Source organism: Pempheris klunzingeri, chromosome 6 (assembly GCF_042242105.1).
Source record: "Pempheris klunzingeri isolate RE-2024b chromosome 6, fPemKlu1.hap1, whole genome shotgun sequence".
In the NCBI taxonomy this organism is placed as follows: Eukaryota; Metazoa; Chordata; class Actinopteri; order Acropomatiformes; family Pempheridae; genus Pempheris; species Pempheris klunzingeri.
The window spans coordinates 18,658,914-18,678,903 of record NC_092017.1 but is presented as its reverse complement, the minus strand read 5'-3'; the positions used below and the strand labels follow the sequence as shown (position 1 = coordinate 18,678,903).

The 19,990-nt window shown below is 41.7% G+C and overlaps 1 protein-coding gene across 1 annotated transcript in view; it reads left to right on the top strand.

The window, feature by feature from the left end:
- ptprsa (protein tyrosine phosphatase receptor type Sa) overlaps positions 1-19,990 on the top strand; it is a 128,669-nt gene that overhangs the window by 86,880 nt on the left and 21,799 nt on the right. Inside the window, exons 16-25 of the mRNA XM_070832221.1 lie at positions 743-1,336; positions 2,369-2,463; positions 2,794-3,044; positions 3,330-3,417; positions 4,440-4,652; positions 4,928-5,091; positions 6,928-7,043; positions 11,824-11,871; positions 15,795-15,892; positions 18,673-18,796. Of these exons, the coding sequence (XP_070688322.1) occupies positions 743-1,336; positions 2,369-2,463; positions 2,794-3,044; positions 3,330-3,417; positions 4,440-4,652; positions 4,928-5,091; positions 6,928-7,043; positions 11,824-11,871; positions 15,795-15,892; positions 18,673-18,796 (1,791 nt within the window). The remainder of the gene's footprint in view (positions 1-742; positions 1,337-2,368; positions 2,464-2,793; positions 3,045-3,329; positions 3,418-4,439; positions 4,653-4,927; positions 5,092-6,927; positions 7,044-11,823; positions 11,872-15,794; positions 15,893-18,672; positions 18,797-19,990) is intronic.

Here is a 19,990-nt window from a genome sequence, read left to right as displayed (position 1 = left end):
CTAGACCCCAAGCGTAGATCATCCATTTTACAACAAGAGATGACTCTCACAGTGAAAGAGGCACTGTTCTCTGCTTAAAGTTTTAGTGATGCTTTGCAGTACAGAAATGATTTTGGCTAGAGCCTACATGTATCATGAAATGGTAATGGGTACAGCGATCACTCAAGAATTTAGAGACTCCGAGGATCTTCCACATCTCCATGCAGCACAACCTGATTCAGTTTGTTAGGGTGGTATCTGGTGGGTGGCTAAAATTAAGTGTAGATTCTGTAATCTGTTTATCTTCACAACAGTCTGAAAATAGCTCATGTACATTCTTTTATTGTACCAACAGTGTAATGGCATAGGTTGTTGATATTTGTTTCGCATGCTATGAGTAGTATACTGCAGGAATCAACAGCAACAGTGCACTTAAGCATTGCTGAACTTGTAACAAATGAACTTCTGCTATCGATGCTTTGGTTCTTAGCTGTTTTTTTGCCTACTAACAGAAGGACAAAGAAAGACCATATTGAACATGTTTTGAACATACAAATCTTTAGAAAAAATGCACGACTCATTTTTAATTTGAAGATATTACTGAATATTGGCATGTGACCATGAATTGAATGGGAAAACAAATCAATACAGCTACTGTGATGAACTACATGTATAGTACTAAGCCCTGTCACTTCAAACAAACACATCCTCAGATAACTGGAAAGCACTGAAATTAAGATTATTTTTTTCTTTGTCTGTACAGTGCCTGGTCCGCCCTATCTGTCAGTGATTCAGGACTCAACAACATCAGCTGTGGTTCGTTGGGACCCTCCAGACTTGACTAATGGCATGGACCTGCAGGGTTACCGGCTTCAGTTTGGCCGGAAAGATGTCTCTCCTTTGGCCACACTGGAATTTTCTCCCCAAGAACGACAGTACTCTGTGGTCAACATTCATCGGGGGGCCACCTATCTCTTTAAAATTTCAGCAAAGAGCAGAGGGGGCTTTGGGGAAGAGGCTGTAGTAGAACTTGGTGTGCCCGAGAATACGCCAGGGGGATACCCTCAAATTGACGAGGACTCCAACGTCACTTGCTGCTCAGTGCAGCTGTCCTGGTCTCCACCCGTGTTGGCGGAGAGGAACGGGGTAATCACAGAGTATACTTTGGCCTATAAGGAAGCCGGTACCGGAGGAGCACCACGGGAGCTCCGCTTGTCCCCCAGCCTGTCCAGCTATGTGCTCAACAGCCTCAAACCGAACTCTGCGTATGATGTGAAAATACGTGCACACACCAGTGTAGGTCCAGGGCCCTACAGCCCGCCTATCCAGTATCGGACGGTGGCCTTTGATCCAACAGGTAGGGCTTGCCTGTTTCTTTCCCAGCCCGGTTGGCAGGGGGTTGGAAATTGGCTAAAACCTGCAACAACACAAAAATGAAAACTGTCCCACCCCCTCCTTCAACCACCTCCACTCCTCAAGAAAGAGAAAAAATATTGATATTAAAATTGTTTGCCGTGGGATACTCACTTCACTAACCCAACCAAGGTAAAAACCCAAGTCAGTAAGTTATAGTCAGTCATTTTGAGAAAGAGGAGAGCAGCCTAGAATTTCAAGGTAAGTGCTGTTTGGTCAGACAGTCCTGTCAGTCATCTTTGCAACCCTTTGCCAAGCACACTCACGCAGCTAATGTCATCTCACATCCCCAGTTTTCGAACAAGGTAGGACCTCAGTCAAACCCAGTCACGCCAATAGTATGTTTGGACTATTCTAAGATGACAGAAAGCTGATTTTGGTTTTTTATTTTATTTTTTGTTTGGGTTTGTTTTGAGATATACCTCCCTTCCTTTTCTAATTCCTCCTTTCCCCTTACCCTGTCCCTTAACGGGATAGCTTGTGGCATGGCATCCCCCAGATGCACTGCTGAGGACTGTTGGCATGCTGTGTTTTGGGTCTGTCTCTTTGCCCGCCTGGCAGCATATTGGCAGTGCCAACCCAGGCTCAGTAGAGGTTTAGGAACAGTTGGCACTGTGACCACGTGGGTCAGTTGTTAATCCTCAAGTGCTCATGGGTTCAAAGACAGTGGTGAGATGGGTTGGCACTACCCATGATAGCTAGCCAGTGGGTGCACCCTTGTGCTCCATGGGTTTGTCGTCCATGAGTCTTACGTGCTGTGTGTCTTAACCAATGGCGTTGCCCTTCTCACAGCCAATCACAACTCACCGTTACACCCACTCTCCAACCCAGAGGAACGTTGCAGGGGAACATCAACGTCTTCTTTTTGTTTAAACCTAAGGTTCTTCTGTTGTCTCTCTCACTGTTTAATTCACTAAAGATACACTGTCTTTGTTTTTTTCTTTTTCTTTTTTTCTTGCATTTGTCAACTTAACAGACGTTCCAAAGAATTTCACTGTCAAGTGGGCAACCAAGACCACAGTGGTCCTTGCATGGAAGTTTTCTGAAAGCAGGTCTCCATACAAATGCACGGTGAGTTAAATGTAGGGCAAAAATATAATCCATTTTAATATAAATATTCTGAAATCCCAATCTAAAATTTAGAACTCATTTTCACATGTTTTTATTAAATTGCAAATGGCTTAATTTTACATTAGTGCAATTTGTAAGCATTAGTAGTGCTATTAGTACACATTCCCTCAGTCATGCAATCATCAAAATGCACATCCGTTCTTACCTACATCTGGCTACCTGTCCAGTCTATTCAACCACCAATCATTTGAACAACCGAAAAGATCATAAATCCAACTATCCCTCTTACTAATTACTGATTAAACATCTCGGCCATCTATTAAACTTTAGATTGAGTACAACCGTCAGAAGATGGATGTGGATGCCAAGCAGATGAGGGTGCTCATCACTGGGCTAAGGCACAATGCCACCTATGAATTCAGGGTGACCTGCCAAGAAAGCAAGGATGGTGGGCAAAGACACCTTGTGGTTGCCAGGACAGCGCCGCTCATCCTGGTCAAGAAACCCAAGCTGGACATCTACGCTGAGCCTGACAATATGCTCACCATGTCCTTCCCACCGGTCGATAGCAAGGATGTCAAGTGAGTATAAAGATGGGCTTTGCAAGCTGTCTGAATTATCTTCGAGGGTTAAGGCGTTTAAGTTTAAGTCTCGGGATGCTTAAGATCTGATGTGGTATGGATTGAGATCTTAAGATGTCTGGGATGTGTTGAAATGAGAGTTTAACCTGAGCCCGAACTCCTTGCAAGTATTTGATTATCACCTCAATATTCTGTCAACCCTGTGGTGAATGTTTAGCTAAAATGTCCTCATTTAAGAGGCACTTTGATTTTTTTTGGTGATTTACTTTGGTGCTGCGTTTCCAGGAATTTCTATGTGGTTGTGGTGCCACTCAAGAGGACCTCAGGAACTGTCAAAAACCTGAAAAACCCTGATGAGATGGATATGGAAGAGGTATGGAGGTTTTCTGACACACCAGAATGTATTAGGTGCCCTGGGTCAAAAGGAATTAAGCATATGTAATAAGATGAGGCAATTTTAAAGTATCATTAACACATTCTTTCATGTCTGTCATCTTTTCCCTTAACTGGCTAAACTGTGCTCTTAGGGATTCCAGAAACACATGTTTGTGTTATTAACAGTTGCATGTGCCAGGCAAATTGTATTGTACACACCATGTGCCAGACATGGGCACACACAAGACAGACATGAGTACATCTCAGTTATGCTAATTTATCCCCCCCCAAGCATGCAGAAGAGAGAATTACACAGTCTTCTCCCACTCTTCCTATAGCTCGGGGTCACCTTGAGTGCCAGATCAACGGCAACCATCCCTACTGGATTTGGGATTACACACATTCCCTCTGCTTAGTGCCCGCCTCTGTCTGCAGTTTGAAATGAATGAGAGGGGTTGCATGTTGAGGGGGCGTTGGAGCCTGGTTACATGGAACATCGCCAGCTTTTTGAATCTAAGGCTGCAGTTACACCTACAGTTTGTTTTCTTTAGTCTCAGTTCACTGAAAGAGATCTTGTTCTTGTGTAAAACAATCGCATTCATAGATATACACGTAATTTGTTTATTGGAAAAATTTGATAACCTGTAATATTTATCAGTGGGGGTGGTGTGGTCCCATCAGTTTATTGACACTACGATATATTCTCATAGTTCTCAGACTTGCAGAGTTTAACTTACTGATGGAGGCAGCAATTAATTTTGTGTGTATCTCTTTTGATCCTCCTATAAAGCATCTGCCTGTCTTTGCCCTTTTAAAGCTTGTGTTTACAAGCACTGGAGATTATAAAAAAAAACATTGACAGCATTAGAAAACATTATTAGCTCAGACTTAGCTGCTCTCTAGTTTTAGTTCTTGTAAGAGATCTGTCGATTCATTCGGGACTGATGTTATAGAAACTGCAAAAACAAAAGAGGACACAAAAAAAGCAAAAGTAAATTAATATCCTTTTACGTCACTCAGCTGTTGCGGGAGGTAACCCCAAAGCGTCGTTCACGCCGTCAACTGGCTCAGCTGGACCAGAGGAAGCCCTACATCACAGCCTGCTTTAAACAGCTGCCCCCCAGTTTCACAGTGGGGTCTGACCATCGCCACAGCAGCTGTGAGAACAAGTCTCTTGAACCTGACCAGGAGTATGTCTTCTTCCTGCTGGCTGAACTCAATGCCACCACTGGGGTGAGTTGCTAGTTCAAGACCAGTTCAGCACAGTTTAGTTGACTTACTTTTAGTCAATTTATTTTTGTGGGAGTGGATTTAATAATTTAGTTCTGTTCATTTAGCCCTGGTTAATTTTTTTCATCTGAACCTAACGTATTTAGGATCCATTTAATATTCTATTCAATCCAATTCGCTCAGTATTTACATTTTCGAGTACTCTCAATTCATTTAAATTCAGTGAACTTCATTCATTTCTTGCTTTACCTTTACCTCTGTCTGATTTGTCTGTTCAGAAAATGTTTGCTACCAGCCCCTATACCGACACAGTGGTGACTCCTGATCTGGGGACGGACCCCCAGACAGTAGAGCCTGGTGACGGACTCATATGGGTGGTGGGACCTGTCTTAGCTGTGGTCTTCATCATCTGTATCGTCATTGCCATTCTCCTGTATAAAAAGTGAGTTTGTTTGGGATTTTTTTCTAGAGAATGCACTTACACCTATATTTGGTCTTTACAGTCTAAAAATAACATTGTTCAACCTCAAATGATATAAAATAAGACTCGGGGTTAGGGTTAGTAAACAAGATATTGATAGTAGTCAGTATAAAATGCTTTATTGTGGAAGGAGATTTAAAATCTAATCTTTCTATATCTATTTAACTTTTTTTAAATTAAGAAGGAGTTCAACTTTTTAGCTTGGCGTTATTAGTGCCCTTCTCCATCCATTGGTCAGCATGAGCAATATACAGTACAGTAACTGTGATTCATGTTTTTTACTAAATTAGGTTAAATGTGCTGGAAATTTCAGTTATTTTTTTTTGTTAGCCAGCAGCACACAATGAAAATGTTCTCGTCATTTGATGTTGAATCAGTTATTTGCAATGGTACTGGGGAATTGGGCTGTTGGGAAATAATTGCATGTTAGGGAGCATGTTGAAAGGGGGGTTTGTTTTGTATTCATTGCAGCATGATATTCAAAGACCCAACAACAATTTTGCATGTAAATTTGAAAGAGCTTTTCTTGTGAAAAAGATGGTCGTGGGAAGTGAGGGAGTTGGAGAAAGGAGAAAAGAGGAGATTCTTTGAGATGGTGCTCAATAACTAGACTAAGAATCATATCGATCAATCAAGAGATTATGTGTTTAAAGAGGTGTTCATTTTAAATAATAGCTGTCAATTCTGGAAACATTCCATTAGTGCCCAAGTTATTTGTTAGTCTTTTTAACCATTATTTTTTCAAATTTATGCCACAGAACATTTTTGAAGATTGACCCTATTATGTGGTGGTGGACTGCTTAATGAACCTTACTGGTGACGAGTTTAAAAGAATTTAGTATTCCCCAGCATCCTATGGCTTTGGAACATACATATACAGTCAATATTTTCCCCTTGTTTTGCAGTTAGTAGTAGCTTTTAGTCTCAGTGACTGCAAGTCCCAACTGAACAGTGGTGTAAGAAGTTGCCCTACATACCAGGGAAGATCCCTGAATTATTTTAAGGGGGCCAGGGCCGGTGTGAGCAACACAACTACAGCTTGCTACTGTCAGATGATCCCTGACTGTCTGACCTTGCCTTACCTCCGTCTTGGTGGTTAGGGAGAGTAACATCTCTCCTTGGATCTCTCTTTTTTTCTCTCTTCTCTTTCTCCCCCCTCGCTATCCCATCTCCCCCTCCATCTCTCCCTGGTGAACAGTGTTTCCCGGGTCTGCCCTTGGCCCTGACATTCCCCTTCCCCATCTGTATCTGCACCCTCGTGCACACACATTAGCACACACACACACACATAGACTCACACACACACAGGCTCACGTACGTATGCACTTACTTGCACATTTCATTGAATACTCACTTGTTGCACACATGCACACGCATGCACACACCTCCAAATGCTGATGAGCTTTATCTCGCGTTTTTTGCGAGCCCAGCAGCAACCCCTGTGAATTTTAAACTGCTCTCTATTGATTTATCTCTCTTCTTGCCTCCCCCCTCTCCCTTTCTCCTTGTGTGTTGTGTTTTCACCATCTTTATATATTTATTTGACTCCTATTGCTTTCTCTGGAAACAGCAAACCTGACAGGTAAGGTTTAGCTGTACTTTATTGCATTGTACAGGTGAAGACAAAATAACCTGCCTCAGCAAAAAAAGATGCCTTTTAATTAGTGAGGGTGAAGGAGAATTTTGCGTACTTGGTACGCATTTTCAGCTCCCCACTACTTGTTCACTAAAAGTTATTTTGTTGTTTTTGTTGTACGTCTTCCCCTCTTTCTACTCTGCATTTGTCTTTCTCTCCAGCCGCAAAAGAAAAGAGTTAGAGCCACGCACAAAATGTCTGCTGAACAACGCAGACATTACACCCCACCACCCTACAGACCCTGTGGAGATGAGACGCATCAACTTCCAAACTCCAGGTAAAGGAAGGACACGCAACATGTATATTTAGAAAAACACTCATTAGTTAAACTAATGTGCTACAATATATTCAGACATATTTGTCCACACTGATCGTTTTTCACTGACAATATCAAAGATGTGAAGAAGGAAGTTTTCTCATCCAGCTGACAGTGACAGTCTAAAACTTGCAAGGAGACCTGTGTCACCTCGTCCTGAAGGAAAACTGTGGTTTTTAACAGCTTGGGCTGAATTTTTCACCAAAGTTTTTATAGGTGAATGTAACATTGTGCTGACCAGAGACTGACCAGAGACTTTGAACACACTGGACACAGTTTTACAAGCAGTCTTTTTTTTATTCTTGAATAAAAGCTAACCTGTTAAAAAGGTATTTAACTCTTGTATTTCACTGGCCTAATTGGGTTTCCATTTCATGTCTGTTTCCAGTGAGGCAGTCATGGTTGCTAACTCTGTAATGTCAGTGGTGAATACAACACTGAGCAGATCTATAGGTTTTATTGGGAAAGAGGCCAATGTTGTGGAAAAATAATTGAATATTAAGAAACCTGCCTTCATTACCTTGGCTTCAATGGAGGCTGCTGTTTCAGTGGCTTCAGAAGACTAAATATTATTTCAGAAGATTTTCGCTCCACAAAGAACAAGGTTTTGCAGGGACTTCAAAATCCATATTTTTGGAACCTATTGAAATGAAAAGCAAATTCTTAAATTTGGCAAAAAATGTTAATTAGAAACAGCTCTAATCCAAAAGTATCGTTATTGGCTGTCTAAAGCTCATATTGGCCAACCGCTATTTTCTAACACTGCAGGCAATTGAAGACACGCCTGTCGAAGGCCTTCCTTCTTGACACCAAATTTTCTTTTATTCATGTAAGACAAAACACAAATGTTCAGCTATGTTTTTTTAGTATACATTTAACTTGCATGTGCAGTGACAGCCGATTGTAACATTGGCACACGTATGCACACAGCCTACTCAGAGATTAACTAAACACAAATGATGCAACCTGCAAAGTTAAATTTATGCTGGAGTGTAAATGATGTCCATGAAGTGCTCCCACATCATTCTGTTTGACATTTTGTGCCTTCATAACTACCTCCAAGACATATTTATACGTTTGCCATGTCCTCATCTAACAATTAGCCATTTATGAATAACAGATAGTTGGAAAATTGTATTAGTTGTTGGACTTAATGTTTTTATGTTGGAAACAAATCCAGTTACGAGGTTCTCCTGGGTTTTTACCTGTTTCCTCTTTTGTCTCACTTTCTGTCTGGTGTTCATCCAAGCTAAAGCCTGGTGTTAACAACAGAGCACATTCGATCCCACACTCATTCTCTAAGGCTTTTCCATCTTCCTCCTGCCTCCCTGTTATCTATCGGCCTGTCTCCTTGTTATTCTGCCTCCTGCGATTTAGGCTACAATAACATGTACGTTTTGTTGTTACAAGCCATGATTTTTTTATTTTTTATTTTTTAAAAAGGTCACATAGATGTACAAGTAGCATGTTTGTTAAACACCTTGGGATGCCTCTCATCCTGCCAGGTTAGAGATTATGGTGAAACCAGGAGTTACCATGGAGTACTGTGAGTTTTTCATTAGATGGTTTAACTGTATTTTCCCTTCAAGCAGTTTATTTGACAGAAGGCTGAGAACTGCATTTTAGGAATTTTCACTGTATTTCAAATGCATTGTTCTCACCTGGCCAAGCAAATGGCAGAAAAGGAGTAAATCCTTCAGAGGCGGAACAAACACATCCACCTTTTTTTCTATGCGTTCCCTTGTTGTTGTTTTTTCCTTTTTTTTTTGCCTCCTGCCTTTCTGTCTCCTAGCCTAGTTGTCTCTCAGCCATCCATCTGTCATCTACAGCCAGTCTCTGCTCCATCAAAAGGCTCGCATTTCAAAATGGAGCATTTCTCTTCAGCTTCTTTGGGATCCCAGAGTTTGTATCTTGGAGAAAAAAAAAAAAAATGAGAGAGATATGAGGATGAAAGGAGATGCACAAACCCGCTTATACACAGGAATGTGGAAGTCCAATATAATGTTCTCATCGTTATCTTGCTTGGTATTCAAAGCCCTATCAGTGGTTCTGTAATGACAAGGTTATAATGGTCATTCCTTCTATTTGTCTCTTTGAATCCCGGCGCTCTCCACTGTGCTCTTAACTGTCCTCCTCCCTTCCTCAAATAATAGAAACTCTTGTTGCAATCTCTTGCTTGCTTTTACATAACATTCACCAATACATTGCTGAGACCTCTCTTTATATATGACAAGCATTCTCATTTGACAGGCCTGCCGTTGTTCCGCAGGATTGGGCGATGTTGTTATCTCCGCACCCGGGGAATTTAATTTGAATGGACATTTTAGCCCAATTAAGTGGGCCGGTGAGCATTTGTGAACATCCCCATCAGCTAATAGCGACCATTGTTCAAATGAGCATACTCCCAGTGCACTTATCCAAGGTCTCTCCAATCCAGCAGAGCATATGCCACATCGGCAATGTGAGCTCAGTGACCCCTAGTGCCGGGGAACAAAAAATATGTTTTTGATTAGGCTTCCCTATAAACTAAGCTTGGCTAATGCGTTTTGGGAGAGTGTGTGTGTGTGTGTGTGCGTGTACTTGGGCATTTGTGCTTCAAAGCCTGTAGGTCATGTGACAGCCTCACAGTGACATCCTACAACTCCTTGGGGCGCAGAGTGGCTCGTTTTGTCATTATCTTCATTGGTGCCTGGGGTTTAATTGGCAAATGGGGCCAAAGTAATGAAGCAGCACGACTCAGTGGATATCTACTGTCTATCTCCAACCCCCCCCCCATCCCCCCTTTTTTGCTATAAGAACTCACTCTTTTCTCTCTCATTTTCTCCCGAGTCTCCTTCACTTCGATTCTCACTTTACTCTAGAAGGCAGGTAAACTAACAGTTGGTGATCATCAAGATTACCATCTGCAATATATGTCTTATCTTAAAACCCTGTCTTCACGTCATCCGTTTTACATTCCCTACTGGGTTATGTAATGTGTAATCACATTATTACTGTTCAGGCAGATATAAAAACTTTATCCTGCAAATTGAACTGAGCTTCACTCCGGGTTTACCCTTCAACATTGCTGATATATTTTCTATTTATGCGGTCTCCATTTGTGTTTCTCTTTATCACCCCCCTCTCCAATACAGCGTCACATACGGCACTTCACGCCCACATAATTCTGCGAGAAGAAGCTACTTCCACATTTGAGCCTGTCAAAAAAATCAAACATTTACTTGTAGACAACATTGCGCGCTTGCAAATCCCACGGACACCATCCAATCCCTCGCATGCATCAGCAGCCTACTTGTTTCTCCGTATTACAGCAACAACTGCAACAGCCGTGCCCTCCTCCTTGCAGACAGTTCTATCGAAACACACACGGCGCACACTTACACATAAACATAATCAGACATGCCTCCCTCCTGCTGTGATGAATGACGTCTGGAGACAGTGGATCAGAGCACCCCCCGCTAGGTTTAATTAGTCATTGTCACAAATCAATTAGGGAGAGAGGGAAGTTCGATGTCTTCATCACTCTACACTCATTTGGCAGCACCGGCCTGACGTCCTCACACTAAGGCATCAGTGCAGGCAAACCCAGCAGAACTGTTACTTTGCAGAATTTGATTTGGCATTTTTATTAGACCGACATACATCATGTTAATTTTTTCAAGCGAAGTGTTTCATGTTTTTGGACCATGTTTTTTTTGGAAAAGAACAGAAAGTTGTTTTTTGGAGAAACAAACTTTTTTTTCATTTTGTTCCCGAGTCAAATTTCCTTGCCTTCCATTTCTTACTTCTCATACATGCTGTGGAACAAATTATTTGTTATCTGTGGGTCAAAGTTGCCGTCTTCGGGTGATGTGATCCTCCCTTATCCCTGAGCGATCTTGTTGATCTGAGTTCAGCTTTCAGCTCAGGCAAAATTTGTTTCCTTTCACTTGATGGGCAGGTTGGGCAGCGTCCTATCCAACAGCATCTCTTAGCCACATGTCCAGTTAACATTGTCACAGATGGCTCCTTTCTGCTTGAACAGTTGTGGAGACCTGAGTCTACCCGGACATTTCATCGCTGGCTGCAGCCTCAGAGGACTTCTCCTCTGGAGTAGATAAGACTTTGAACCATCACCACACTCCTCAGAGCTCTGACTCCTATCCGTTCTGGCTCCACAGCTGTCAGCAAAGAATGTGGACACTTTTCCACACCTTTCACTCCCAGTGTCTCAGCACTAAGCTGCAGACAAAGGAAACTTTCAGAGTTACTTTTCACCAGGAAACATAAGCTGGTTTTTCCCTTCTGTGTCTCTTTCTCATTCCTGTCAATGGGCCTTCCAACTGGTGTTTATGAAAGCTTAGAGATAGCAAATCAATTTTCTTATCCCTGATCTCTATGACTGTTGATATGGGGCTTGGCAGAAGGATTTTCTCAACAGGGGCATCAGAGGCTGACGCCCATGGCTAACTAGTCTGCTCCTGAGGAGGACTGGAGCTGGTCTGATCTGAAAATGTTTGCCCTACTTTTTCATGTCTGTGTGGCTGTCTGGTCGCAAATCTGTCAATCAGGCCACCCTGAGAAGAGCCTGAGGTTTACTGGTGGTAAACTGCTGGTTAAAAAAAAATGTACTACTGCCTTTGTGTTTTTATTTCTTGGCCTTTTATCATTTTGCACATATTTATGTTTTCTTTTTACAGCCTTTTCTGTTGCATTACAGCCTTTTGAAACCATTTTCCCTTATGTTTGCTGTTCTTTACAGATTCTGGTCTAAGCAGTCCTCAGAGTGAAGCAGATTTTGACTGTGAAAGTTAGTCTCTATGCTTTAAGCATTTGCGTACCCAGCTTTCTTTATCTTTTTTTTTTCTAGCACTGCTTGCGTCCATTTACAAATACATAATTTGCATTTGTTTGTTTTTTTTGTTTTTTCACATTATGCAGAAAAATTTCAGCACTAATTAATTTGATGTTGGTTTTAGTGGTATACTGGGCTGTTTCTTTTCTTTAATTGGATGTCAGTCACTATATTCACTTGGGCTGTTGGCTGTGCATTAATCCACCGTGCAAAAATAACCTATGTGATCACTTCTGCTGATGGAGAGATGGTTGAGAGGTGTTTTTTTTTTTCCACAGGATACAATATCTGTTATCCACCTCCCCCCACCCTTTCTTGCCTCCTTGTTGTCATTTCTCCTTCCTCCCCCATCTTCACCACCACTGCTTCATTTCCATTCTGAAGTAACAGGGTCTTTTCTGTGCTCAGAGATAACGAGCAGAATTAATTAAAGCAGTGGCAAACAATGGCTTGACATTTGATCACCCCCTCTCCCTGTTCACTGCAAAAGGATCATCCAAGAGAAAAAGCAGAGTTTCTGGTTTTCCTCTTCCCCCTTTTTCCCCTTTTATTCTCTTAGCTTACCCGCAGACAGACTTCTTCCCTTTTATATGGAAATACGCAACATCACAAATAGGCTATCGGAGAGAGGCTGCTTTGGCTTATCAAAAAAGAATCATTATATTTCTCAGGCGCATTGACTGCGGATCGGGAGATTGGAAATGTGTAATTAGACACTAGTTTGTTATTCTGTGTTCATTGATCATGCTGTTGATTGCAGTGGAAAAAAAATGGAAGAGTCTGTATGTGGATAGAAAAAAGCCGTGGGTTGTGTTGAAGAGAACGATGAGGACTTTGGAGTGGGATTAGGGGGGAAAAAAACCCAGTAATTTGTCCTTGAGTGACTTTGCTCGACTACAGGACACACTGAGTTTTGAAAGTAAATGTTTTCTTGGATAAACACGGCAATGTGCAGTGTTTAAATGACAAGCTGATTTAGAGAACAAATCAGGTGCGATGGACTCATTTGTCTTGAGAACAAAACAAATGGGTGAGATTGGAAAAGTTACACTGAGAGAAGGAAATAGACAAACACACTGCTTTAGCTATGAGGTACATCTGTGTAAACACAGCAGCTTATAGCTTTAGTTATGTTGGCAATGGTCAAAGTTGGTTAAAGGTAAAATAATAGATTTATCGTAAGCCTCTTGCAGTTTAAAGTATACAAATTGTTTTCATACGTTTCCGAAAACATTCTACCAAAGTTTGAGGGAATAAACACGAACACTGTGTATGTATAACCTCCAGCCTATCCCACTGGCAGTGCATCATGCTTTATTTGGATGTATATGTAAATATTTTGGCCAGATATATCTCTGTAATTGTAGCAGGCACTTACACATGCAGACAGTAATGTGGGCAGTAAACACAAACTGAAAGGAACTGATGGAGTTTGAGTGCGTCAGTAACTCACACTCACACACAAATAAACATAATAAACATAGAGACACGCACAGAATGAACTACACGGTCACACACACACACACACACAAAAAACCCAGCACAAACATTCTTTGATCTCCTTTCTTGTTCTCTGAAGGAGAATTGAGGGCCTCTCATTTGCATACACATGCAATCATAGTTCCTGATACCTTTTCCCTTTGAATTTGAGGCAAGTAAAATGACAATCAAATTTAATTTGCAATATCCTTTTTTTTTTTTTTTTTTAATGCTCATCTCAATTAATTCCCACACCAGAAGTGATTGATAACTCTGTCTCGTTCTCAAGTGGCACTACCGCGACGTTCAAACTTTGTCGGCTCAAGTATGAATAAATAAACAGATAAATAGACGGCGTTGTTCAAATACATTAATATAGTTTGAGTTCTACCATTACCTTAAAGGGTTTTTAGTTGAGTTTATACTAAGAAAAAGAAATTCAGCATAGGCTTTTGAGAAATAGAAGAAACCTATAAATTTAGTAAATGTAGTTTTAATGGTCCATTAAGAAGGGCACGAATGTTTGTGGCACAACTCTTGTCAAATGGGCTGTTAATGCAGTGTGTCCATTCGTTTTCCAGTGTCATCTCCCTTTGTCTCATATATGCAGTGTTATCTTTGTTAATCTTCATGTAATTGACACTGCTGCATTGTTCCGTCAGTGTAAAATAAATCACCATTACTAATGAAGAATGTCAGCACAAAGAGTCTCTTCAGTGCAACAAAAGCAGTCCAAACATCAGTGACCCCCTTGACATTGGAGGGATATTAAGCATTGTGAAAAAAGGAAAATTAAGGGTGGTTAATGTGATTATGCCGATTTGCACACCAATTAAGCCTCGGTAAATGTTTTGTGAATAGATATCAACACTTTGTCGACTTTTGACCTCGTCACTCTGTAGCAAAAGAGACCTCTTACTAGAAATATGAGAGCGTTAAGAATTCCAGTCTGCATGCAGAGCCACGATCTATGGCTGCTCCATATTCCCTTACATGGCCTCGGCATTATGTTAGTAAATGGATTAGTGGCTGGAGTGCACAGCAGTGCTGATAATATTGTAGCACCAGCGACACAATATTCAGTGGATATTGGAGTGGGCCAAAAAAATAAATAAAACATTTCACAATTTTTTGCCCCATTGAATAGCTTCTTCATTTTGGAAATTCCTTGGGATAAAGGGCAGATGGATTTGAGAGGAGAATGTACCAGACGTGCAGCTGAGCTTTTTTGTGATTTTGGAAGGAATGGGGTGTTGGAGCCGGTGTTCGCTGGGTTGGGGAAACTAGCAGATGGGAGGAAGGGTAGAAACAGCAGCTTGCTTGCTTTGCACTGGTTGGCTGAAATGGAGCAGCTCACTGTGTCACTCAACATCACTCACACTCCTAAACCTCCCCATTCCACTCCCACCTCCCTTCCCATGAGCCCCCAGGTCAGTGCTCCTGTCCTAGAGAAAGTACCTTTTTATAGAGGCAGCGGTCAAAATTGTCACCGTGCTAACTACACAGCACAACAAGAGCATTATAGATTAAGAGTACAGCAGAAGCAGTCCTGCGGGATATGTCAGGTCTGGTCCAGATCGGAAAACTGTTTCATATGATTAATGATGAATAATGTTCAGTGTATGTAGTGAGAAATGCATTAGTCAACTTGAATTAAGTTGGATCTGCTTCAAGTAAAGTGATCCTTAAAGACACATTTCCTATAGAAAGCTGTTTTTCACACTAACTAGTGATTCAATTTGGAATTATCCTCTTTTTTTGTAGTTGTTGATGATAGCATATTCTGAAAGCAAACATTACTTTTGACTATATTTAATGAGGAGTACAAGGTTTTTTTTTTTTCTCAACATACACATTCCCTTGATGCAAAGAGTAAAAAGGTGCATTTCTTGTCTGTGATATCACCATCAAAACATTACACTCTCCAACTCGTGTAATTTTTAAGCATTTTCCCAAGCTATTAAAATTGTCGATGCCTTCGAGACATAATTGGTCTAGTTTTTTTCTCTGGCTATACTCAGCAACATTGCTCCTATCTATCAGCATCGTGAAAATTATGGAAATGAATACAGTTTGGACTGTGGGTGTATGCTACGAGCTTGTTTGGCAAATAATCAGCCCAGCTCGACAAACCTACTGTAGCTGTTTTTGAGCTCTGGCCTGGTCCAATCAAGTTCCTATAACATCACTAGTCAATACATTTTTGTTGTGTCTGACATTCACCAAGTTCTGCACAAGCTTCCTCACCACTAAAACCCCACTTCCATTGTACTGTAAGCAACAAGTTCACACTCATAAATGGTGTGTTTTGAACTTGTGTCCTATCTACTGTACTAATGAACTTCTTTCCCCTCTTCCCCCCCGTGTGGAATTTTCCTTTCAATTTTTTTGGTGAGCAGGTATGATGAATCATCCTCCCATCCCTATCTCAGAGTTGGCTGAACACACCGAGCTTCTCAAAGCCAACGACAACCTCAAGCTCTCCCAGGAATATGAGGTGAGTAGGCCAAAAGGTGTGAGGTCAAAGTTTCTTCTGAGTATTGATCTCTGTCTGATTGCGTTTGGAAGGGGACCCAGTGAAATGGCTTTTTCTTTTCTTTTAAGTCCCCTTTTCCTGCTCGTTGACAATGCTGTTGCTGGTGGTGCGTAAGCAATTATGAAATATCAGTTGTTCTTTGCCATTTATTTCATCAGATATATTGGCAGCCTCACCATGTCCAAGCAAGACAATTGTCATTTTCAATTATATGAAATTTCCCTTGGCAGGTTGTTGCAACTCCTAAACTCCCAAATGCAATTTTCTCAAATTCTTGGCTAAATAAAAGAATCAATCTAGTGTAATGCATCCAGTGCATCATCAGGAAAAGTATAAAAGGGGTAAAGTATAAGAGTTGAATATCTCTGCTGCACAATGTCCTTTTGTTAGTGAATCTGCTTACTTACAAAATTGGCTAAATGCATTCAACTGAGGAAAATGGAAACACTTAATGTATAATTTGGTGACTTAAGAAAATGAAATTCATTTGAAATAGGGTTGTTTTTTTTTTTAACTTTACCTAAACGGAGGAACTTAAGAAAGTGTAATCGCTTCATAATAGGAAAAAGTAAGTGTTTTAAAATTCTCTCACACACACACCAATGAACTTGGAGTAAGGATATTTTTCCAAAATGGAGATATAGTCTGGTGTACGCAGATAGGGATTAATGTGTTTTTTGGGGAAAAGCATAATGGTAGTCAGGCTTAAACATAGTATGTGTGTATGTGTGCAGTATGTGTGTGTGTGTGTGTGTGTGCAGAGGGGGTTACTGAGCTGTCTGAGCTCTGAGACCGTGGCGGTTATAAATGACACCAGAGTTGATTAGAAATCAGGAGTGCTGAATCAGCTCTCGTTTGCATACAAGCAATATCCCCTCCTCGCCATCCCTAAATCACTGTGCCTGTCGCCTCGCTGCACGCCAGGCTAACGTAGTGAGCAGGTACACCAGCATAGATTGCTGTCATCATGCCTGCCGGTGAATGCTGGTGGATAATGACTTCTCATAGCGATCCAGTTTTTCTTTGGTATCTATTATTCATAAATCCACATCCGGGCTGTGTACCAAATGGACAAGCTTGTTCCATTTGGGGGGGGTGGGGGGTGGGGAGAGACAGACTAAAGACGTGACGCCAAAGTTGACTCTTTGCTACAACTATAACTTCTAATTACTTGGCTTTGAGAAGGCATTAAACCGCCCACTCGTCTCCTCTCCCACTCTGTCTTTTTTACTCTCTCTCTCTCTCTCTCTCTCTCTCTCTCTCTCTCTCTGTCTGTCCCCCTGCCCCTTCACATCACCACCCCCCAGGAAAAATAAATGACCAAATTAAATAGAGAAGTGTAATTTTAATTTTGTTATTTTCTTGATGAATGGCTGCTCGTCCGGGCGCCCTGGCTTGCCAACCACAGCTCTACGGGGCTTTGACTGATTGGTTTTTAGCCAGGCGGGATGTGAGGGAGGAGGAAAAATGGAGGGAAGAGGAGAGAGAGAGATGAGGTGGGGAGGCTTGTTTAATGATGTGGATTCAGCGAGGGGAGAACAGGGCATCTCAGCTGGAGAGCGGCGATGGAGAGGAGATAATCTGACGTACAAACGGCAATGAAAAGGCAGCCACAGTTTTGCCTTACGATAGTTTGTTATCCATCTAGTGTCAGGCAGTTAGCAGCCATGTCCTGCAAAGACTTCCTTCTTGACAGGAGCTGTGTTTCATCTTCAAGCGTTGTCATCATGAGGAGGAGAAGGGAGAAATTTTAGCTGGTGCAGAAATTGAGTGATTATTAAAAAAACATTTTCAAATCTGTTATTCCTCCAAAATATGTACTGGACTTTTGCCATACACGCTTTCTAAATGTATTTGAGTGATGTTTCAGGGAAGTGACCTCAATCTTTATATGCACACACACACACACACACACATATATGCACACATAGTCAGTCTTACGGTAATCTAGAAAGAAAGTAGCAGGAGGGTGACTGCTACGGGGAGTGTAAACACCAGAGAGGAGACGGGAGATGGAGGAAGAGATAAAGAGAGGAAGAGATGTGGACAAAAAAGTGGCTGATTTTGGAAGATGGAGAGATGCAGATAAAGAAAACAGAGGCAAGAAAGGGAGATTGAGACGAGATCGCCGAACTAAAGAAAAAAGCGATTTGCTGTAATGAATGCATGGAAATTGTTAGATCAGGTTCCCAGTTCCTTCATTCAGCTTTAGTCTCTCTCTCAACCCCCCCCACCCTGCACGCTAAACCCTAACTTTAAATGTCCTATAGCCTCCGTCCCCATCCCAACCGAGCGTCTGGCGCCTATAAGCAAACAACAAAGCATAATGGAATACTTAATTATCCTGACAAGGGAACAGAATATTTATCTGGAATAGTTGTATTCTGAGTGAGGCAGCTGTGTTTGTCTTCTCCCCCACGTGCTGGGGCTCGTTCCACGCCCTCCCCTCGTGGGGGAGAGCCGCCACCTTCATCAATATTGTTATTTGTCATTATGCATCCACTACTTTAATGATCTTGATAAAATACTGCGTGCAGCTGCTGCGAGTATTTGAAGCAGGCAGTGAGCAGATTTTCCTTTAGGGAAATCACCCTTTCAATCTCTCTCCCTCTCCCTCTCCCCCTCCCTCTCTTCTTTCTATGATAACATTCAGGTCGTATTGTTATTGCTCAGTTCGTCTCAAGGCTCCTCTGATTCCTTCTTTGTGTGTGCATGTTCTGCCTGTCTCTGCTCCCCATCAGTCTATCGATCCAGGCCAGCAGTTCACCTGGGAACATTCCAACCTGGAGGTGAACAAGCCCAAAAATCGTTACGCCAACGTCATTGCCTATGACCACTCCCGCGTCATCCTGGCTCCTATCGAGGGTAAGGCTTACCCACACTCTGCACCTACTCCACCTCAGAGATGAATTTAACTCATTGCGGATCATTTGGGAAATCCTCATAATTGCAGAATCCGTCTATGTTATTAAGAATTTGTAGAGGGTAGACATATACTAGACCAGATGGGCCTAGGCAAGACTAAATTAAAACAGTGCATAGCAGTGCAGAATTTAATACATTTAATACAATGAAGAGCATTAATAAGAATAGTAGATTACACTATATGGACTAGACCTGACAGGAGCGCAGTAGAATCTGTGCTTGATCAGAAGAAAATAGATGACAAATAGGAAAAGAAAGTAAACTAGACTGTATTGTCTTGTTGAGTGAACACAGTAACATGAAGAAAAATAGAATAAAACATGAGTGAAATAGAATGAAATAATTTATAGTATGTGAAGTTCACACTCAGTTCAGCAGCAAGCAGTGAATTTCTAGAGGAAAAATACATTTTGTTGGAGGCTAAAAGGAAGACTTGTTTGAGGTCGACTTGGTCGCAAGCAGCTCAGGATTTTATGGAATCTTTTTTTTATTTTTGGGGGGGTTAGGCAAGGACTTGTTTCAGCTCATCTTTGGGCCCTGCACTCAGTCAGAGCTCACTTTTGGAGTGACCCAGGAATTTAACCAGTGTTTTCACCGTCCCATTTGTCTCATCAGATCTGCCCCAGTCTCATGACTTCCCTCTAACCGCCCACAGACACAGAACTGAGAATCTCGGAGCCAGAGAATCTCATCCTCTGACTCTTAAATCTCAAGGGACATTGTCAGAGGTAGTCACCCTTCACCGCTGACATTGTTCTGGCGTTGCATCACCAGAAGAGCTCCTAACTCCTCACAGTAGTGCCAAATTCTGTACTCTACAGTACTCTCCTTTTGTGTGAGCTAACTGCTCCGGCTAGATTTCAACAATCTCGCAGAAGTCAGGCCAATTTAAGGGTGCAGCAACATGCATAACAAAATTATACCAGGGAAAAAATGCCTCATCCATAAATACATAAATTAATCAAGTCTGAAATTTCTATTTTACACTGCAGTGATTTTGCCATTAGTCGCAGCAGTAGAACAATTCATGCACGCCGCCATTCTCTGTTCACTTAGCTATGACTAAAGCCAAGGCACCACAGTCGGATTGTGCGACGTGGTATCCTTTTTAATGACATTTGCCTTTCTTTCTGT